At 42.2% G+C, this 22906-nt stretch overlaps 2 protein-coding genes across 3 annotated transcripts in view; one reads left to right on the top strand and one right to left on the bottom strand.

Annotated features, from left to right (window-relative positions):
• LOC139315458 (cathepsin Z-like) overlaps window positions 1–2406 on the top strand; it is a 19467-nt gene extending 17061 nt beyond the window's left edge. Inside the window, exon 7 of the transcript XR_011600282.1 lies at window positions 2352–2406. The gene's annotated coding sequence lies outside the window, so the exon portion shown is untranslated. The remainder of the gene's footprint in view (window positions 1–2351) is intronic.
• The window catches only part of NELFCD (negative elongation factor complex member C/D), a 24069-nt gene extending 1163 nt beyond the window's left edge, over window positions 1–22906 (bottom strand). Inside the window, exons 1-14 of one of the 2 annotated variants that reach the window (XM_070941773.1) lie at window positions 22825–22906; window positions 19860–19969; window positions 19511–19620; window positions 18195–18304; window positions 16741–16848; window positions 15789–15941; window positions 15225–15355; window positions 13901–14066; window positions 11523–11657; window positions 8583–8722; window positions 6039–6153; window positions 3888–3983; window positions 2301–2441; window positions 1078–1207 (exon numbers count right to left, since the gene is read on the bottom strand). In XM_070941773.1, coding sequence (XP_070797874.1) covers window positions 1078–1207; window positions 2301–2441; window positions 3888–3983; window positions 6039–6153; window positions 8583–8722; window positions 11523–11657; window positions 13901–14066; window positions 15225–15355; window positions 15789–15941; window positions 16741–16848; window positions 18195–18304; window positions 19511–19620; window positions 19860–19969; window positions 22825–22890 — 1711 coding nt within the window. In that variant the 5' untranslated portion in view covers window positions 22891–22906. Of the gene's footprint in view, window positions 1–1077; window positions 1208–2300; window positions 2442–3887; window positions 3984–6038; window positions 6154–8582; window positions 8723–11522; window positions 11658–13900; window positions 14067–15224; window positions 15356–15788; window positions 15942–16740; window positions 16849–18194; window positions 18305–19510; window positions 19621–19859; window positions 19973–22824 lie in introns of both variants that reach the window. The other variant, XM_070941772.1, reaches the window with a different exon arrangement.

Here is a 22906-nt window from a genome sequence, read left to right as displayed (position 1 = left end):
TGGACAGCTATCATAAATTTACCGCAAAATTAAAATGGGATCCATTCACGGTTGCTTTGTATCTCACATATGTTTGATGAAATTTTAAGTATTGTAGGCTGGCAAGTGATTTTGATTTCCAGGATTCCTGAGAGTGTCTTGGGGGAATCTCCAAGGGTGGTAGGACCACACTGTAAAAATCTTAGACCTTAGACCAGGGCTCCTCAAACTTTTTAAACATGGGGCCAATTCATGGTCCCTCAGACTGTTAGGGGGCCAGACTGGCTGGCTGGGCGTGACTAGGTGGTCATGTGACTGGGTGGGGGTGGCCAATTTAGCAGTCAATTAAACAATATACACAAAAACATTGTTATGCTCCTGGGGGTGGAAAGGTGGTTAGTGAAGGGATGTGGCTGCCTTGGGGGGGGGGGGGGGGGGTTAGGGACCGCTGTGTGTGTGTGTGTGTCTCTCTCTCTCTCTCCGTCCCTCTCTCGAGGCTGGGGGGCCAAAAACAGGCGCATTTTTGGCCTCTGCGGGTCCCACTTTTGGCCTCCTTGGCTCCAGGTGGGGGAGGGCTGGCAGGTAGGTGGGGCAATGTAGGCAGGGCAGCCTCGTGGTCCCACGCGGGCCGGATTAATGGTTTTAGCGGGCCGTATCCGGCCTGCGGGCCGTAGTTTGAAGACCCCTGCCTTAGACTAACGTATTTCTCCTCCTACCAGCTCAGCCTTAATTCAAGATCCTTACATGTCTTCAGGGGTCTCCACAATCAAAAGTCAAGATGGAAGCCACGAATGTTTGACTGAAGTGTCTTCTCTTTTTAATGTGCATTGCATGCAGAGTTTAATTGTAGCATCATGGCCCCCATCTTGGACTTTTTTTTTTTTTTTTTTTTTTTAGTATGGAAATGTGTTTTGTGCAGGTTTTCCTGCAGTCCAAACACCCTGAAAACACGAGGCTCATAGAAACATCTGACCTTTTCAGTGCTGAGGGATTCTGCTCAGAGGTTCTTGAGGTAAATTCTTTCAGATGTGTGGGTGTATTCATGCATGTAAACAAATTGCAAACTTGAAATAAAAACGCAGTGCCGGAAAGATTTACCTATGAACTCTGTCACTGGGTCATGTTCACCTTCTGTCTTAATGGTTCCTGCAATGCTGTCATTTTCCAAAATTGGAAGGAAAAGCTGCACAAAGTCAGAGGTGTAGGGAGGGGCAATCACATCCAGTACCTGTGAAATCAGATAGCACAAAAGACTGTGAGCTTCATTGTGATTGTTGTTGCTTTTTTGGGGGGGAAGTAATTTTATTTTAAAACATTTAGAAAATAAATTGCTGCACAAAAGAAAACAATTTAAAAACAATAGTGAATGGAGAACAGTAAATAACATTTACAATGGTCATAACATTGCATTTCTTAGTTTTATAACAGTGTGTTTCTTGGTTTTTGGAGCCTGTCATCAAATTCATTTTATTTATTTATTTGGAGAACTTATATGACTGCCCACTCACTCTCACAATAAAATAAAAACTCACAATAAAATACAACAACCCCCCCCCCCCACACACACACACATACTCCTCCTTCCCCAAGAGGGAGGAAAAATTTAAAAATCGCAACAGACCCACAGAGAGCACCAATTAGTGCAGTGGTGAAATTCAAATTTTTTTACTACCGGTTCTGGGGCGTGGCTTGGTGGGCGTGACAGGGGAAGGATACTGCAAAATCTCCATTCCCTCCCTACTCCTGGGGGAAGGATATTGTAAAATCTCCATTCCTACCCCACTCTGGGGCCAGCCAGAGGTGGCATTTGCCACTTCTCTGAACTACTCAAAATTTCCGCTACCGGTTCTCCAGAACCTGCTGGATTTCACCCCTGAATTAGTGCCAGTATTGTTAAAATACCAAAACCCAAGAAAGACAGTCTGAAGTTCTTTTAAGAAAGTGATGTCCAACCTTGGCAATTTTTAAGACCTGTGGACTTCTACTCCCAGAATTCCCCAGCAAGCATGGTTGACTGGGGAATTCTGGGAGTTGAAGTTTACAAGTCTTAAAGTTGCCAAGATTGGACACCTGTTTCTTAGGCAGTTTTCCTTTATTGTTCCTTATAAACATAAATCTTGCCAAACTAAAGCAACTGCTTGCATCGTTAAAGATATACTCCAAGAACCTTCCAACCAAACTATCTAAACTTTGCTGTCTCTTGGTCCTCTGGAATGCAGCCCCTCCTTCCTGGAAATCTGGATTACATTTCACCACACCAGTGCAAATTAACGCATCTGAACAGCATTTTAAAACTTTAACCTATCCAAATATTTACTGACCTCGGTCACAAAATATCTGATCAGAGATATATCTGTGTCCAACTTCTCCAGGCATTTCCGGATATAGCTCACCACTGGCAGGACATAGCCACGGCTCAACAAGTGAACCATTCTGTCCAGAAGAGTCTTCTTAAGCTCCAGCTGAGAAAAGAGAAGTCCGTGACACTGTATAGCAATTTCTATTGATACTGGAGAAAATATTATTCTCGTGTAATTTCTGGCATGCTTACATCAACAGAGGTGAAAAATAAAAGCTAAAATCTATCCAGAGAACTACCTCATGGGATTTATTTTCTTGGCTCCGTAAGAAAATAGTTTTCTCCTCTGTTTATGGCATAAGTGGAAACAAATATACTGCACACAGGACCAAAATGTTTGTAAAGTGTTTTTGAGGATTGTTTTAATACAGCGATTTTGGAGTTTTAAGGGATAACATAAGCCTTGCAGAGCCATTGCAAGCCCTTTAACTATCACATCCATTCTTTCCATCAGAAGTTGATTTGAGGAATGACTTGGATATTGAAAGCATCCAAGTGAATTCATATCATATCATCATTATTATGAATATGTGTATGTTTTCTTTTGTCATGTTCTCATGATATGCCAAATAAATCATCATCATCATCACCACCACCACTAAGTATTTTGGCTCAACCTATTCTGCTGACTTTCTTCCCAAATTTTTAAAAAAATATTCAGTGTTTTTTATTTGATCAGTAGAGGGAGCAAGAAAAGTCTGTGTCACAGTGCCCTCTACTGGTAAAGAAAATAGCTGCAGTGTTTGTTTTGCTAGTAAGGTTATTCGGAGAAGTCTTATTAGTTTTCTATTAGAAAAATATCACAACATGGAAAAATGAAGTAAGTAAAAGAACAGAACAAAAAGTGGTTTTTCCCTTCTGACTCCCTACAATTTTGGACTCGGGCTCTTTAAATACTACATAAAGAAGGGCATGACCAGCAAATTGAATTGAAATTTAATATATGGAGTTTTCTTCTGAAGCATCTTTGGTATTCAACTGAACTGTGGAGAATACTCAGAATGCATCTTTCTTTATCAATGTATAGGAACAAAGAGGCTTTTTAACACATGATAATTTTCCTAGCCAATTGCACTAATTATAGACTTTCAAATAAGATTGGACTTAAATAAAAATAATTCTGAATTCTTTCTACAGATCCATTCTGTAATGGATCTTTCAAGAGTATGAACTCAAGGATTCCCAATATTTTTCTCTCCTTAGGAATGATAATTTTACAAGCAGGCAAGTTATTTCAGCAACTTAATAAAATGATAGCAATAGCAATTGGACTTATATACTGCTTCATAGCACTTTACAGCTCTCTCTAAGTGGTTTACAGAGTCAGCGTATTGGCCCCAACAATCTGGGTTCTTTTTAACAACCTCGGAAGGATGAGTCAATCTTGAGCCCATGAGAATCACACTGCAGAACTGCTGGCAGTCAGCAGAATTAGCCTGAAATCCTGCATTGTAACCACTGCGCCACCCTGGCTCTTCAGCTAATCAGCTTCAGGATGCCCCATCAAGTCTCAACAGTCAAGAATCCCATATTTTTGAGCTATCATCACCTGTTCCATGACATCAAGCTGAGAGTGCTCAGTCTCAAAAAGTTTGACCAGAAGCTGCAAGACTAGAGGATGAAGTAGTTGGTGGCAGGTGCTGATCTGCAGAGCAAAAAGCAAAAGGTAAGATCTGCATTTCTACTGATGCACAAGCTTGATTATAAGTCAACTGTGACGAGGCACAAACCAGGGGTGAAATCCAGCAGGTTCTGACAGGTTCTGGAGAACCGGTAGCGGAAATTTTGAGTAGTTAGGAGAACCAAATACCACCTCTGGCTGGCCCAAGAGTGGGGTGGGAATGGAGATTTTTGCAATATCCTTCCCCCAGGAGTGGGGAGGGAATGGGGATTTTGCAGTATCCTTCCCCTGGAGTGGGGTGGAAATGGAGATTTTGCAACATCCTTCCCTCAGGAGTGGGGAAGGAATGGGGATTTTGCAGTATCCTTCCCCTGCCAAGCCCACCAATCCACACCCGCCCACAGAACTGGTAGTAAAAAAAATTGAATTTTACCACTGGCACTAACCTTAAAGTGCAGAATACAGGTAGAGCTCGACTTACAACCATACATTTAGTGACCGTTCTAAGTTACAATGGCATTGAAAGATGACTTATGACCATTTTTCATACATACGACTGCAGCATCCACAAGATCATGTGATCAAAATTCGGACGCTTGTCAAATGGCTCATATTTATGGCGGTTGCAATGTTCCAAGATCATGTGATCCCCATTTGCGACCTTCTGACAAGCAAAGTCAATGGGGAAACCAGATTCACTTAGCAACCGTGTCACTAACTTAACAACTGCAGTGATTCATTGAACAACTGTGGCAAGAAAAGTTGTAAAATGGGGAAAAATTCACTTAACAACTGTCTCGCTTAGCTACATAAATTTTGGCCTCAATTCTTGCTGTAAGTTGAGGACTACCTGTACTTATTAAGAACTCCTGAATTCTTAAAATATAGAATATATACGATTGCCAGTGAATTCAAATTTAGAAATGTTACCAATCAAGATGGATGACCAGTAAGGATTTATGCCCTCTGGCAAATACAAAAATTTGGTCCTTAATCAGATTTACGCTACAGGATCAGACTGTGAAATATATTAGCATATTCCAGTCTACAAGTCAGAAAAATCTTTTGTAAAGATTATATGAAAACAAATCTGTGAATTAAAAAGATAGAGTGAAAGAGAATAACTTCTATCTCACTTTTTTCCATTCAATGAAACCTGATTACTATTAAGTTTTTTAAAGAGAACTTTCAAAGGTACAAATAGAGCTCTTGCAGTCGGATATTTATTTATTTATTTATCTATCTATCTATTTATTTATTTATTTATTGGTTCGATTTATATGCCTCCCTTTTCCGGAGACTGAGGGCGGCTTACAATGCGTTAAGCAATAGCCTTCATACTTTTGTATATACCTGCTTAGTAGGGCTTTGCCCCCCCCCAAAGCAGTGTTCTTTTTTATACAAAGTCAGCTTATTGCCCCCACAAACCGGGTCCTCATTTTACCTATAATTTTCCTCCAAGAATAGCCTGCAAACTGAAACCCTTGCTGTAATAAAAATGGTATTTAACAGATAGGGAATATTTGCTACTTCCACTTGTTGTGTTTTCCCCACTTATTTCTAGAACTGTGGCCTGAAAAAGGTTTCGTTTCTCAACAGGAAACAGTGATCACATGACCCAGGGATGCTGCAACCACTGTTAAATACATGCCGGTTGCCAAGTTCTCAAATTTTGATCACATGACTGTTGTGAAGCTGTGACAGTCCTAAGTGCGATAACCAGTTGTTAACAATCACCTTTTTTCAGGCCCTTCGCAACTTTGAACAGTTGCTAAAGGAATGGCTGTAACTCAACTGATCCAAAATATTAGTAATGATAATAGTATGACATACACCAGGGTCAATAAACAGCAAAATAAACCAATTCAGCAGTAGTTAGTGAATTAACCTCCCAGCCTCAGCGTTCGGGGGAACAACCATCTCTTCAAAGTCTTACAAAATTGCCCAAAAGATTGGGGCCATCCAGGTCTCTGGGGGAAACACTGTTCCAAAGGACAGCAAGGAAATCTTATCATGGCAAACATATATGAAAGATAAAACTAGGCTGACTTGTCACTCAGCAGAACTCAAAAACCTCACCTCGTCCAAGAGCGCCAAATGTACCGGAGTGTGATCTGTCTGAAGCTGGAAATATCGGGGTTCTGACACCGTCCAGTCAACCCATTTCAATACCCCCATGGCTACAACTGGGAATCTAAGGAGAGCAGGAAGCAGAGCAAGACATGCCAAATTGAGGCAAGTACCGCCAATATCTATGACATCATCGTTAATCTACTATTCGTTGGACATTATCAGAACAATTATCATAAGGTTTCTTATTTAGTTTTTATTCCCAATCAAATCAGTGCAAGGTTTTTTTTTTTTTAGCTCAGTCTGAAAACTGGCAATTTAACTCAGAAAACTGTAAAATGCAAAATGGTATTAAACAATTCCCCCCAAAGAGAAAAAATTCCCAGAGAAATTAGAGAAAACAGAAAACAAGGGCCTATAAAAGAAGCCACTTGCTTGATTCGTATGCTGGGATAAAATGTGGTTGAGTTGTGGCTGGCTGTTATTGTGTGAACCCAGATAACTGCATTTCAGCAGATTTCAACAGCCTGCTGGGTGGGAAGGAGGATGAGGTTGAGAGGCTGGCCTCTCCTCATTCCTTGAACTTTAAAACTGTGTTTAGAAAGCTAGTTATTTTTCCTAGCTCAGGTGCAGGTTCTGCTTTTTATCTGTTGGTTGTGACAGAAACTGACTGACCAGCTTGTCACCCAAGCCTGATATTGTGGTCTGAGAGAGAATGACTTAGCCCAAGGTCACCCAGCCAGCTTTTATGCCTAAAATGGGACTAGAACTCACAATCTCCTGGTAATTGGCCCAGTCATCCAGCTGGCTTTCATGCCTAAGGCTGGATTAGAATTCACAGTCTCCTAGTTTCTAGCCTGGAACCTTAATCACTAGACCAAACCGGCTCTCTTCAGATAAATTTCTAGTTAGATTTTTGGATTGAACACAAGCTTAAGTTAACTGAGTTAACTGAGTTAAGCAAGGGTTATCGAGCAGCGGTGAAATCCTCTGAAGTCTGCTACCGGTTCTGTGAGTCTGCTACCAAGCGCGTGGTTTGCGTGTCTGTGCAGCGCTAAAAAAGGAACATTTTGAAGCCTCACGAGTCTGCAAAGGTAAGTGGGGGGGGGGAATCCACTGTGCCGTGCGATTTAGATTAGCTAGAAAGCAGGAAATCTGACGATTCTAGCAAATATAAATTGTGCGTCACAGCTGATCGTCGCCCAGCTGATCGTCAGAAATACTGGTTCGCCTGAACTGGTAGCATTTTTTACTACCGGTTCGGGAGAATCGGTCTGAACCGGTAGTATTTTACCCGTTATCAAGTCTATGGAGATTCTCAGTCATGCAGGTCATGGTTGTCCCAAAGATGCTTTGTTTCAAAAGGCAACTGAACTGTCTTTGTTTTTCCTTGAAGACATTTCGCTTCTCATCCAAGAAGCTTCTTCGGTTCTGAAGAAGCTTCTTTGATGAAAACTGAAGAAGCTTTTTGGATGAGAAGCGAAATGTCTTCAAGGAAAAACAAAGTTCAGTTGCTTTTTGAAAAAAGCACCTTTGGGACAAGGGTTATCAAGCTGTGCAAAAACAGCCTTTAAAGACCAATTAGAAAAAGATGAAATACTGTAGGTCCAGGACATGGTTTACCTGATAGCAGGAAATGTCTCCATTGTGAGGCATTGTGGGAAATTAAGTCATCAACTAATTCAGAGGTCTGCAAACTTAAACACTCAAAGAGCCATTTGGACCCATTTCCCACAGAAAAGAAAATACCAGCAGCCACAAAACCTAGGTGGACGTGGCCAACTTGACGCCACTCACTTCCACCAGTCACATGACACCCCCCCAGCCACGCCTACCCAGCCGGTCATTAAGGCAGAGAATCGATTGTTAAAAAACACCAGGAACCTCTCTCCCCCCTCCCTCTGTATCTCTCTATGTCTCTCTTGCTCTCCCCCTCTCTCTGTATCTCTCTGTCTCTGCCCCGGCCGCTTCTCCATCCCCCGCCGACGTCCTTACCTTCTCAGGCCAGGCGAAGAGTGACTGGGAGGGGAGGGCGAGGGGTGGGGCCAGCCAGTGGTGGGATCACCCAACAGGGAGCCACAGCAGAGGGCCCAAAGAGCTGCATGCAGCTCCGGAGATGCAGGTTGCTGACACCCGAACTAATTAATCAATTAGTTATTGCCTGAGATACTCCCAGCATAAATCTTACAGTTGCTAAGCATATAATGTTTTTCAGAATCAAATTTAGAATCAGTCAAAGGCCGGGCTTAGTTCTCTTCCTTCCCCAGACTTTTCAAGCATTATTCCAATTGCACACTTAATTTTCTTCTACAAAACTGAAGGTAAGAAACTTGCTCCCTTTATTACTGTCCTTTATCACAAACCCAGATCAACAAGACTCTGAAAGAGTAACCTAGATGACTCTGCAGGTTTCTCAGGCTTGCTCTCCACACACACAGATTTAAAACCAGTTTAACTTTAAGCAGAAATTGTACACTTCCTTAATATTCTGTGTAATGCAAACAGAATTTTGCATTTTTAACCGAAGAAACCATGTTCTAAGGCGAGGCTTACCTGATGCACTGATAAAGAGTACTCAGCTCTGCGACAAGCTCCGAAGCGCCTTTATTCTCATTGCAGCAAAGATTGTGAACTGTTTCAACCGCTTTTGAAGTTGACTTGAGCTCATCTTTATTGATGCTCACCCTCTTGTTCTAAGAAATGTTGAAATAAGGTGCAGGAGACAAAAGGACATTCTTGTTGAAACCTGAATTGGCACAGAGCTCTGTTTAGTGAATCTTTCTTAAAGGCATGTATATTTCCGAGTCTGAGTGAATGGAAGACTCATTGGATACTAGACAGTTCTCGACTTACGACCACATTGGGACAGAATTTATGTGGCTAAACAAAGCAGTTGTTAAGTGAGCCATACTAATTTTATGACCTTTCTAAGTGAATCACGTGGTTGTTAAGTGAATCTGATTTCCCCCATTGACTTTGCTTGTTTAAAATTGTTAAACATATTCATCTATTTATTGGACTACCCATGATCTAGCTCAGAAACCTAGATTTCATTTCAATTTATGGAAAATCTTTCTGATGGTCGGATTTGTGGAACAGTCTTGACTATGGAAATTGTGGATTCTCCGTCAGAAGGTTCGGAAAAGAGAGTGGATAGTCAGCTCCCATGGATGGTTTAACTGGTTTTCCTGGACATAGCAAAAGGTTGGGCTAGATGATCCTTAAGATCCCTTCCAAAAATCCCTTGTATACATACAATATATCACAGGAGTGAGTACACCCCCTCACATTTTGTAAAAATTTAAGTATAGCTTTTCATGTGACAACACTGAAGAAATAACACTTGGCCACAATGTAAAGTAGTGAATATACAGCTTGTATAACAGTGTAAATGTGTTGTTCCCTCAAAACAACATAACACACAGCCATTAATGTCTAAACTGCTGGCAACAAAAGGGAGTACACCCCAAGTGATAATGTCCAAATGGGGCCCAAGTAGCCATTTTCCCTCCCTGGTGTCATGTGACTCGTTAGTGGTACAAGGTCTCAGGTGTGAAGGGGGAGCAGATGTGTTAAATTTGGTGTTATCGCTCTCACTCTCGCATATCAGTCACTGGCACCTCATGGCACCTCATGGCAACCAACTCTCTGAGGATCTGAAAAAATGAATTGTTTTTTCATAAAGATGGCCTAGGGCCCTAGGCTATAAGAAGATTGCCAAGCCCCTGAAACTGAGCTGCAGCATGGTGGCCAAGACCATACAGCGCTTTAACAGGACAGGTTCCACTCAGAACAGGCCTCGCCATGGTCGACCAAAGAAGTTGAGTGCCTGTGCTCAGTGCCATATCCAGAGGTTGGCTTTGAGAAATAGACATATGAGTGCTGCCAGCATTGCTGCAGAGGTTGAAGGGGTGGGAGGTCAGCCTGTCAGTGCTCAGACCATACGCCGCACGCTGCATCAAATTGGTCTGTACGGCTGTCGTCCCAGAAGGAAGCCTCTTCTAAAGATGATGCAGAAGAAAGCCCGCAAACGGTTTGCTGCAGACAAGCAGACTTAGGACATGGATTCCTGGAAGCATGTCCTGTGGTCCGATGAGACCAAGATAAACTTATTTGGTTCAGATGGTGTCAACCATGTGTGGCGACAGCGACCAGGTGAGGAGTACAAAAACAAGTATGTCTTGCCTACAGCCAAGCATCGTGGTGGGAATGTCATGGTCTAGAGCTGCATGAGTGCTGCCGGCACTGGGGAGCTACAGTTCATTGAGGGAACCATGAATGCCAGTATATACTGTGACATACTGAAGCAGAGCATGATCCCTTCCCTTCAGAGACTGAGCCGCAGGGCAGTATTCCAATATCATAACAACCCCAAACACACCTCCAAAATGACCACTGCCTTGCTAAAGAAGCTGAGGGTAAAGGTGATGGACTGGCCAAGTATGTCTCCAGACCAAAACCCTATTGAGCATTTGTGGAGCATCCTGAAATGGAAGGTGGAGGTGCGCAAGGTCTCTAACATCCACCAGCTCCGTGATGTCGTCATGGAGGAGTGGAAGAGGACTCCAGTGGCAACCTGTGAAGCTCTGGTGAACTCTATGCCCAAGAGGGTTAAGGCAATGCTGGAAAATAATGGTGGCCACACAAAATATTGACACTTTGGGCCACATTTGGACATTATCACTTAGGGGTGTACTCACTTTTGTTGCCAGCAATCTAGACATTAATGGCTGTGTGTTGTGTTATTTTGAGGGGACAGCACATTTACACTGTTGTACAGGCTGTACACTACATTGTAGCCAAGTGTTATTTCTTCAGTGTTGTTCAGTGAAAAGCTATACTTAAAATATTTATTAAGAATATTATTATTCTTAATAATAATATTAATATTATTAAGAATTAAGACTACTTGAGTCAAAGACTTCTTTCAGTTAAAGAACACAAAAGCTATTTCTGTAAATTTGGAAGCCAGGCATACAGTTTTATTCTAAACAATGCAAGCACATAAAGTACTGTATTTTTCGGAGTATAACACACTTTTTTCCCTCCTAAAAGAGGCCAAAAATTTGGGTGCTAGGGAGTGAAGCGATCTCCGCTTCCCTGTTTTGCCTGCTCCCTCCGACTCTCAGCTGTGAACCTTTTTTTCAGACCTAATGAGGCGCTAGCGAGTGAAGCAATCTAAGCTTTGCCTGGTTTTCTCATTGCTTCTCTCTCCAAAGATCAGCTGTGCTTTAGAAGCTGTTTTTTTATCCCCAAGCAGGGGATAAAAAACCAGCAAACTAAAGTGCTGAAGCTGACCAGACTAAGGACGCTAGCCAGATGAATCCCTGGTAGGCAGATTTCCTCCCCCTCTTCCATTTTCCTCCCCCAAAACTAAGCTGCGTGTTATACTCCGGTGCGTGTTATACTCCGAAAAATACAGTAATCTAATTATTATCCTACTCCAAAGCACCAATTTATTTCTAAACCATCATTCAGCCACCCCAAGTTTACCTTCTTCCATGTTTCCACCACGCTAGCCGCATAGGCCAAAATGTGGATGTATTTGTGCTTATGGTCCTGATTGATTTTTGCTCCTGGCTTGAACAGTGACAGCATAAAGAGATCTAAAAAAGCGGGAACTCTAATCTGTAGGGAAATGAAACAAAAAACATATCACTGGCTTACGGAAAACCAGATTTTTTTTTTTAAAGCACTGATTACATCTCAAAATACTTTCATTTCCAAGAAAGTGAATTTCGGAACTAAGTGTTATGTTTCAATTATGAGTCTTGATATGTAATAGACTATTCCTTCATTAAAAACATATAAAGTTCAATCAAATCAACTCCCTGCTTACAAAAGAAAAAACAAAACAAAACTACTGAAATCTAAAAGTTTGTGAAGGCCAAGATACAGGTAGTGCTAGACTTATTATCACAACTGGGACTGGAATTTCTGTCACTAAGCGATATGGTTGCAAAGCATGATGTCACATGACCGTATCACTTAATACAGGCAGTCCTCAACTGATGACTGTAATTGAGCCCAACATTTCTGTTGCTAAGTGAGACATTTGTTAAGTGAATTTTGCTCTGTTTTATGACCTTTCTTGCCACACTTGTTAAGTGGAGAACTGCAGTTCTTAAGTTTGTAACACGGCTGTTAAGTGAATCTGGCTTCCCCCACTGAGTTTGCTTGTCAGAAAGTCGCAAAAGGTGATCACATGACCCCCCCCGGGACACTGCAAACCATCATAACTGTGAGAAATCCTGCAACAGCTGCCTGAAGCATCCAAAAGACAAGAGGAATGAGGTGTCTACAGAACATGGTAACATTATCCTGTTACAAAACAAGATGAAGATAAATGTTGGTCCCCCTTAGCAGTAGCAATAGCACTTATATACCGCTTTACAATGCTTTATAGCCCTCTCTAAGCAGTTTAGAGAGTCAGCATATTGCCCCCAACAATCTGAGTCCTCATTTTACCGACCTTGGAAGGATGGAAGGCTGAGTCAACCTTGGCAACAAAGGCTCATAAAGCTCTTCAGGAATGATGTCTTATGAAGAGGATGTCCCATAAAATAAGTGCCAACAGATAAGTATGGGATCACACTTTTCGATACCTACAACACAGGTCCTGCTAAAATCCAATAGGTGGGGGCTGCCTTTGTATGCACAAATATTACAGGCATGTATGCCCTAACGGAGTGTCAATATATGAAAGGAAAAGGCCAAAAGATGCGTAGAAAATTGGGTGGCCAAAGCTCTCAGGTAGCCAGAGACCCTTTGAAGCAATGGGTTGGACCAAGGAAAGAAAATCACCTTGTCTGCTCTGGCACAACAGGGCAGAATGGCACTCCTGACTTGAAAAGTAGAGAGAGTGGAATAACATCTGTAGATCTTGCATCTTGGATGGTTCGGGCATCAGAAATAAGGATGACCCATACATCTCCTTTGACTCTAATTCAAATTACAGTGACAATGATCATTCCTTAGACCAGCATTTCTCAACATTGGCAACTTTAAGAGTTAGGTGCACTTCAACTCCTAGAATTCTCCAGTCTGCCTAGTATACCAGAGTTGGCTGGGAAATTCTTGGAGTTAAAGTCCATCTATCTTAAAAGTTGCTAAGACTGAGAAACTCTTAAGATATTTCTCCCTGCTACCCAGCAGAAAAAGTAACTAACCTCAGAAACAAACATTTCTACTCTGAGAGAGCTACCGTATACTTTGAAACTGCTTGTTGTGGTCCGCCGGCCGCTGCGGAGCTGGCAACAGAGTCGGACAGTGAGGAGGTTGGGGAGGGACTTAGGCCAGTCCTGGAGTCTGGGGAAAGCCCGGATGAGGGTTCTGCGTTGGAGGCAGAGATGGGGCTAGGGCCATCGGGGAGTTATGTGCAGACTCCGGAGCCTCCAGAGTCAGACCTCAGTGAGGTAGAGGAACAGGGGGAGCCTGTTCCGAGTGCGCGCATGTGCAGAGCTGCCAGAAGTCAAGAACAATTAAAACAAAAGGGATGACTTGGGAGTAGGGCTTGGAGATTATTGGCCCCTCCCATAAGACTTAAAAGAGAAGCAAAGGCACGTGGGCCTTTGCAGGAAGCAACGTTTGTTCATTCTCTTCAGTTTAAAGTCTGAAGCTCTGTTTGATTCTGGACTCCGTGTGGCTTTGCCAATTAGGTCTTTGGCAGCGTGGGTGATTATCAGCCTTATCCTGAAGGACTCTTTACAACTATTTGGGACTACTTGTGTGTTTTACTGACCCAGGAAGCCTAGGTCAGAACACTGCTACTGAACCATATCTAAATCACTTTTGCTTCTTAACTGAGAGTGAGGATGGGGAGCTTTGAAGAAGTCTAGGGTTTTTTTCCCCCAAGGGAGGCTGCTACTAACCAGTTCTACAGGAGGAGGATCCATGCTTGTGAACATCTTGAAGAGGACTGTGATGTCTGCTGGATTCAGCGCTCCTTTCGACAGCATGGCACCGAGGGCTTGGCAGGCGCGGGGATAGGAAGCTGCAGTGCCCAACGCTAGGGTGATCTGACTGGCATCATGCCCTCTTCAGGACATCAAGCAAGAACAAGAGACAGAGCAAGCTTGCTTTAGGAAAGCTTCAGAAAAAGAGGTAACAGATCACCAATAATAGTGGAGGCCTAATGAGCAATCGCCTAAAAATGTTTGGCATGTTATTAAGAGCCAAACAGAATCAATTGTGTTGCACGGACAAAATGCAGAGGAGGTTCAATTGCTTACATGAGGTTTGGACCTCACAACTATTATCATTAAATAGACCAGATTTATGTAGCATGTAACCTATGTTCATCCATCCATCCATTTTTATATATTGCCCCAATCTAAGAGATTGGATAATAATATTATTATTAAATAATAATAGTTTAAATTTTGCGGATTGCCTACAATTTCCAAGGCAAAAGCTTGCTAAAACTGCCTTGTTTTTAATGTTCTTTGAAAAGTCCTAAGAAAGGGAGATAGGTATAGACTTCTCAAGGCTGTGGGTTTATAATTTGGGGGTTTGCCTTCTGGTCCACACCCTCTTATCTCCCACAGGTGAGACCTTAAGCAGATTCTCTCTAAATCACAGTTTCTCAATCTTGGCAACTTAAAGATGCGTGGACTTCAACTCCTAGAATTCTCCAGCCAATATACTAGATGGGGTATACTGAGAATTGAACACACGTCTCAAAGTTGCCATGGGTTGAGAAACACTGTGCTAAATAGCTGGACAACATGGGCACAATCCCAATTTGAAAAAACAATTTAGAACAAGCAGGTCTTATAGTAAAGTTTTAGATGCTAATGCACCTATGAGATGTGGAAGTATGAAAGAATCTAGTAGAACTCAGAAAAAGCTCTATAAATTTGTATTTCTAAATTACCAATTCTAATGTAAGTTGTACACTTAATAATCTGCCAGGCATGGGTGCGTACATAGGGGCACAAGCGATGTCACCTTGAAAGTACATGATCTGTGACATTTGCCACATTGATATCATGGTGCACCTGATGTTGTTCTGATGACATGCTGCGCTTGGCATAACATCTTGGATGAATGATACGATTTTCAAGCAAAATTTAATTTGGGGATCATGCTTAGAATTGAATCAGGCTTCCTTTTTTCTAGACTAGAATTATTCTTAGGCATGCAACCAAGGAGGGCCATAAATTAAATTGGGGAAGAAATGACGCAAGATCTTACTTTTCGTGAGCAAATCGCTGGACCTCTTGAGCGATTCTTCGCACGGCAGAGCCCCCTTGTTCTTCTTGCGCTAACATGGACATTATAGCTTGAGCAAAAAGATACGTGTGCTCACCATGGCACACCATTTTCTGCAAATACATTGTCACAGAACATTCAGAAACATGAAGGTGTCTAATATTATGGGATAGTTACATTTTTCAGTCTATAGAAGAACACACAAACACCACAAAACAGTTCAGAATTTCATCTAAACCATATTTCATTTAAATGTCTTTGAACTACGAGTGCTGAAAATTTGGCACTGTTTCCAGCCAGTTGAAGCCGCCTGAAAAATGATGGAAACCCCTATCCCATGCAATACAAAACTTGGTGGAGGGCTTGTGGATGAGAATATCAAGCGTAAGAGGAGAGAAGTAGCGATGACATCATAGAACATTGACCTAGCCACAGGCCGAGAATGTTACCATTCCCTTGCACTTTTTCCACAACAAGTATTTTAAAGAACTGGACATTTCCTTAAAAACACACACCCAAAAAGAGGAAACAAGGCTTCAAACTCACAGCAAATTCCGGTAAATTCTTCTCCAGATTTTCTTCTCCACCATCTAAGATAGTAGCCAGAGATGTCCGCAGTACACGAGAAAAAACTTCCAACTGCTGACAAGCTGTTGATACACTGGTGATCTCCCCTTGGTATCCAGCATCGGAGATAAGCTACAACCAACCAGAGGATTTCCAACTGAGACAGTAGCCGTTTTGCTATCCAAGAGGATTCATTCATGACTATTGCAAATACCATTTTATTTAATTAAGTATGCAAACTAGGACTGAAGGGGAAATGAGACCGCTTCAGCACCTAGGGGATGAAAATCAAGAAATAAACAGTTGAAAATTTGATTTCTTCCTGGTTCAGCAGGAGAAGTATAAGAATTAGAATTAGTAGAATAAGAAGAATTAGGAGGAGGAGGAGGAGGAAATAAAGACACACTCAAATTGAATATAAGTCAGTCTACACAATTTTCTTGGTATTGCAGAAGTAATTTGCCACAGTTTTTCTTTGGGGATTTTCTTTTTTTAAAAAAAATCCCAGTCCATTGTGTAAAACCTAGAAACCCCAGAAGATCTCTCAGCCACAAACTAAGCAGATCCAACTCTGTTTTACAGCCATGGTTGGCTAGATCCTGCCACCAACTCCACGGGGGTCATATTTCATAGCAAATATTATAGATTGGAAACTAGAAATAGTTTGGCTCCTAAGAGTTTCTCCAATTGTTAGATACATGGATGAATGTACACAGAACTTCTTGCAATATGACAACAGAGAAGCTCACGTTCCCCGTGGCGATCTCGTGTGCATCTTATTCAACCACAAACACGGCCATATAATGCCCAAAAGACCAACCCTGCAACTGTCTTCCTAACATGTTAGCCTCCCCAATCTACTTACAAATTTGCATGAAAAAACAGGAGAGAGCTGGCAAGCTTTCTAGCTGAATGAAAGAACCGTATTTACCTTGACAGTGAAGTTCAACATGAGACAGTCTGGATGAGCTTCAGCCAGCTTGTAAAAGAGGTCTCGCCATGTTGTGTGTGCTATCATTTGCTCGAGCCAGGCTGGAGTCTGTCAAAAACCAAAGCAACAGACCAAGATGGACTGGGCAGTCAAGAAAACCAACCCATGCTTTTAGAATAGCTTCAAAAGTGTCCAAAGAAAACACAAAATTGACACAATAGCGCTTAGCAATAGCACTTAAGACTTATATACCACTTCACAATGTTTTACAGCCCTATCTAAGCGGTTTACAGAGTCAGCATATTGCCCCCAATAATCTGGGTCCTCATTTTACCCACCTTGGAAGGATGGAAGGCTGAGTCAATGTTGAGCCTGGTGAGATTCGAACTGCCAAATTGCAATCAGCAGGCAGTCAGCAGAAGTAGCCTGCAGTACTGCACTCTAACCACTGCACCACCATGGCTCTTACTCAAGTGCTTACTCTCTCAAGAACTCTTTACTACTCACTTTACAGAGTATTTACAAACCATCTATGGCCAAGTCAGGTGACGCACTGCCATATCTTGTCAAGACCAAGCAGATACAGTCACACATTATATTAAGCTTGGTGAATTTTAATCCTGGTTACTTTTTTGATAGTTTAGGTACATAGGATGTCACTTGCCCTCCCAAGGACACCTGTGACTCAGCAAAACTCAACCCACTTGGTGAGTACGTGGTTCAAAATACTATGTGAAGCCCAAACATGGATTATTTCAGAGAGCAGATTAAGCATGTGGTTTGAAGATAACTTGCATGTAAGCAAAAAAGAAGTAGATAAGGTACAAATGGCAATATGTATATATTTTCTGTAAGAACCAGACTAGTAAGGTACTGAATGCTTCCAAGGTTTGCCAGCCCACGAAAGAGGCAGATGCATTTCTATTCAATTGTATACAAAACACAACTGATGTCGACATGGGAAAGTCTGAGAAAGCTGCTCACACGTTTTTTTTTGGGGGGGGGGAAGGGGGGGCTGCTTGCCTTGAAAGAAGTGGTGCTATACAGGTTCACTGTCGGTTTTACCCCATGGACAGGAATGAATCACTTTGAACAGCTCAGAAAACATCCAGGAACCAGAACTCGGTATATTTCCTCTTATTTGTGCTGTCTTACTTTTTGCTACTTAAAACTCATCACATTTGCTTATTGGTATTTTTAGTTGCTATTTTTAATTTAAATTTGAAATGTTTTTGTCAGCCGTCCTGGAAAAAAACCTCTGATTTGAAAGATAAAATAACAGTTAAATAAATGAGAAATCTGTGTGTTTTGAGAACAAGTTGTGCTGGAAGTCCCCTCTCAAAACACAGCAAAAGTTTCTGAGTTTCCAGTTATGTTCTTTTCTGAATTTGAGAGAGATAGTGAGAGACTGTGCTGTTAGCCCCACTTGGCAGAATAAAGTTTTTTCAAGTTACCTCTCCCTCCTCTGTGAAAATGGAATCCGCTTTACGTGGATCAAAGTGTTTAATCAGCAAACTTTTTAAATGGTTTTCCACGGTTTCCTGGACGTGAATGGGCTCGGCGCCTGCAACAAGAAATGCTCACTACAGATTTCACATAACAAAACCTTCAAAATCCTCACAATATTCTTTTGTGCAAAAGAGCGTAGTCCTTTAATGCAATTCAACTTGCAGTCAGCTTTAGAATATGTTGATTCTGAAAATAATTTGACTCACCACCACTATTTCTAACATGATGTTTGTAGCACATATTCAAATGTTAGGTACAGATAGTCCTCGACATATGACCACAATTGAGCCCAACGTTAAGATTGCTAAGCAATGCAGTTGTTAAGTGAGTCATACCTCATTTTACGACTTTTTTTTGCCACGGTTGTTAAGCACATCACTGTAGTTGTTAAGTTAACCATTTACTCATTAAGTAAGTAAGCTTCCCCCATTGACTTTACTTTACCCAGAAGCTGGCTGGGAAAGTCACAAATGGTGATCCCATGATCCTGGGACAGTGCAACTGTCATACGTACATTCCTGTTGCCAAGCAACTGAATTTTGATCATGTGACCAAAGGGATGGGTAAATGTGAGAAATGGCTATAAGCCCCCCCCCCACATTTTTTTAGTGCTGTTGTAACTTTGAACAGTCACTAAATCAGTGTTTCTCAACCTTGGTAGCTTGAAGATGGGTGGACTTCAACTCCCAGAATCCCCCAGCCAGGAGCGCTCGCTGGGGGATTCTGGGAGTTGAAGTCCACCCATCTTCAAGCTACCAAGGTTGAGAAAAACTGCACTAATGAATGGTTGTAAGTCAAGGACTACCTGTACTCAGTTGTGTACAGACAATTTTTAATCATAAGAGTTGTGTAGTTATTGTACCAAACAGGATTCAAAGAACAGACAAATATATCTAAAGTATCTGAAACGAAGCTAAAACTGAAAATATATGTGTTGATCTCATGTTTTGTCATTTGAGGCATGCTATAACTGGTTGGTTTGTATTAACATCATCCGCTAAGTCTACCTTTCTGTTCTCTGACATATTAACATTGCGGAAAGGCATTCCTGCTGTGAGGAACTAGGAATCCAAAGTTTTCATCAAGGCACATTTTTAGACAGAAGATTTATTTATAATTCGGAAGCCCAGCAAATGCCTGAGGAGACGCAGGCAGGGATGATGTATTAAGCCATACAGCCATAGATTATGTCTTAGCTGGTTTGTATTTTCCGGCTGTGGGCCTTAATTGAAGAAAAAGCTGCAGCCCCAAAGTCAATTACCTGTTTGAATAAGCCATTCAGCCAAAAGATTCACTGTCTGAGCCACAGCGGTGTAATTCTCCGATAAGAGCTGAATCACATTCTCTGGAGAACCACCTGCTTGGAAGTACCTGTGAAAGGATGCAGAATCCTCATTTAAGAAATTCCTAGAGCAGCATTTGTCAACCCTGGCAGCTTTGTGGACTTCAATTCCCAGAATTCCCCATCTTAAAGCTCCAAGGATGAAACACTGTCCCAGAAAATCAGAGATATCAGATCTCAAGGCAGAAGAGTTACTTCCTCAGCCAGTTATTGTACCCACACTAAATCCCCCTTTCCAAACACAATGCCTGAATTAATATGCACTTACCGCTTTAAAGTATTAAAAATGGAGGGCTCCATGATGTAATCTCGGGTGGAAAATTTGTGAAGGCATTCCTGCTGGACCTCGGCATCATCTTCCCCTCCATATTCATCATCCTGCTGGTTGGAAGAGTTATAATTGTCAATATTATTTTCACCACCACTCTGGATTTCTTTGGTGTGGCAACAGATAACAACATTAGCCTAAGCATGGAGCTACTTCATAACTGGGGTTCCGGAGTCTTAAAGAAAGATGCTAATGGCAGCCAGATTTCTGTATCTTAGGATGCCTCAAGTTATGGTAGACCAGGGCAACTTGTAGTCTCAAGTTTTAGCTTTGGGATTTCCAGTACTTTATCCTTGCTAGGCTGCTGAAATTATTGGGGAGGAATAGAAATGGCCAACCTTCTCAACCTTGCAATACATTCTGCTCATGTAAATCTGCAGATTTAAGGGGGCGCTCAGAAGAAAGCACCAAAAGGAAGTCGGATCAACCAATCAGCACGCAGGATGCTCATCTCAGCACATTTCGTTGAGATTTGGGAGGTGTGAGCATCGGTCAACCTGCAATCATCTACAACCTACACTTACATATCTATCAACTCTTTTGCCGCACAGATATGCATCAATGTCTATGTGCAGTTGTGGACAAGTCTAAATCAACAACCTACCAAAAGCTGCCTATCGTCATGCTATGGTGGGTTTGCAAGAAGTCAAAATGGCTGAAACAGTAGAGGTTGACTCACAACAGCAGTGGAGCCTGCTCGTTTCGGTCATAAATCATGATAAAACCGGTCACCCATGTGACCAATCCAATTTTATGACCTTTTTTTGTGGAAGCTGCTAAATGAATGCCATAGTCCAGGGGTGGGCAACTGTGGCCCTTTTACAACCTGTGGACTTCAACTCCCGGAATTCCTGAGACAGCCAAGCTGTCTCAGGAATTCCGGGAGTTGAAGTCCACAGGTTGTAAAAGGGCCACAGTTGCCCACCCCTGCCATAGTCATTACATGAATCAATTGTTTGCTGAGATGGCTTTGACAAAAAAGCAAAGTAAAAGTTGTCACACAAATTTTAGGCAAAAGTCATAAAACGTGGCCATGCGGCCCTCCAAATTGAACCTTATACCCTATATATTGTTTGCTTAGGACGGTCCCTTCTGAACCTCCAAGTGGGATTCGGATTTAAGTGAATTTACACAGGACCAAAATCTGAAATGAATGTCTTTTTTTAAAAAATGCCACACTTGATGTAGCTGTTTCCAGACAACTTTCAGAGGACACACTGCAACAGCCTGGCCAAAATAAGGGCCACCTACAATGATTCATTGGGCCCCCAGGCAGGAATTGTTGTAGAAAGTCTGGAGTGTTTTAAAATGTTTTTCCTTGGGTTAAAAAGAAAAAAGAAAAAAAGAGGCAACGCTGGTGATTATGTGATCACGGGGAAGCAGTTTTCTTTATCAACAAAAGGGGTTTGCTATTCTTTTAATGTCCCAGTCCAAACAATATTGCTGGAATTTTCTAGTTGTCTCTCATTCGATCAGATCTGGCCTGGTTCCCCCCCACCTCCCCAAGATCAACCAACTTTATCTTCATGCTGCCACTCTCTGAGACACATTCTCAGAAGACCAACCTCAAGGACCTTGTCGGGAAGTTGACTTTGGACACCCACATCAGTTGGGTTCTGCTATAATTATAATTCCTAAAGGACCATACGGGACTTACCAGCACAATTGGGATCAGAATTTCAGTTGCTTAAACAAGATGGTCGTTAATGCCCAATTTTACGACTTTTATTTGGCTGTGAAGCAAATCACCGCCATTAAATGAATCACACCATTGTTAAGGAAATCAAGCTTCCCCCACTTGGTTTCGCTGCTGGAAAAAAACCAACGTGTGTGTTTTGTTGCAAGAATATACACACAAGTACAGATACACGCGTGTGTTTTGCAGGCGAGCCTGTGCACGATATGCAAAATACGCTACACATATGGGCAATAAGCTATACATGGTGGGCAAAATACATGGTAAACGTGTGTGCCAGGTATAGGCATACTATATATATATATATATATATATATATATATATATATATATATATATATATATATATATATAGTGTGTGTGTGTGTGTGTGTGTGTGTGTGTGTATATATATATAGATATAGATATAGATATAGATATAGATATAGATATAGATATATAAATGCAGCATCGGTTTTTATATATATAGTAAGAAAATTGATACTGTACCTTTACAGGGAGGATACATAAGATATGGGTGTGGCCTACTGATGAAAGCAAACGAGCTAGAAATGGATCTATTTAGGTCTCCCACCTAGCAGTTAGAGCTTGCTAGCTGTTAGAAAGGAAAAAAGCCCAGAACCGAGTAGATGTGATTCTACTGAGCTGGAGCTACAAAAAACCTTGGTTATGTAGGGAAAACCTGGCTAGAAGAAAACACACACACACACACACACACACACACACACACACACCTACCGACCGACCGACCTGCCTGCCTGCCTACCTACCTACCTACCTGCCTGCCTGCCTGCCTGCCTGCCTGCCTACCTACCTACCTACCTGCCTGCCTGCCTGCCTGCCTGCCTGCCTACCTACCTATCTACACACACACTATATATATATAAAAAAGCCGATGCTGCATTTGCAAGGAAGCGCGGAAAAACACGTCCCGTACATTGAGCGCGCGCAAAAGCAAGTTTTTGTTACACAGATTTCTTGCAACAAAATGTGTGTGTGTTTTTTTTTTTTTTTTTTTTGCATGCTGCATGGGTGGCTACGAGATATCAGTGCGGGGCGCGTGCTTGCCGGGGGTCCCGGATCAAATCTGCCTGGGGTAGGGGGGGGGGAAGGATTGAGAGGAGCCGCTCCTGGCGCCTCTTCTGCCCATCCCGCAGCCCGGCAAGAGCGACCCCCGCGGCGCCCCGTTCGCTCCTCTCGTTCGCTCACCGCTCCTCCGTCGGTGTCATCGCCCCACTCCGCCGTGGCGGCTGCGAAATACTCGGGCTCCTCCATAGGCTCCGCTGCTCGC

Source organism: Pituophis catenifer, unplaced genomic scaffold, assembly GCF_029215685.1.
Source record: "Pituophis catenifer annectens isolate HBS135680 unplaced genomic scaffold, rPitCat1.0.hap2 SCAF_3, whole genome shotgun sequence".
Classification (NCBI taxonomy): Eukaryota; Metazoa; Chordata; class Lepidosauria; order Squamata; family Colubridae; genus Pituophis; species Pituophis catenifer.
The sequence above is the reverse complement of the archived record's forward strand: the minus strand, read 5'-3'. Positions and strand labels throughout refer to the sequence as shown.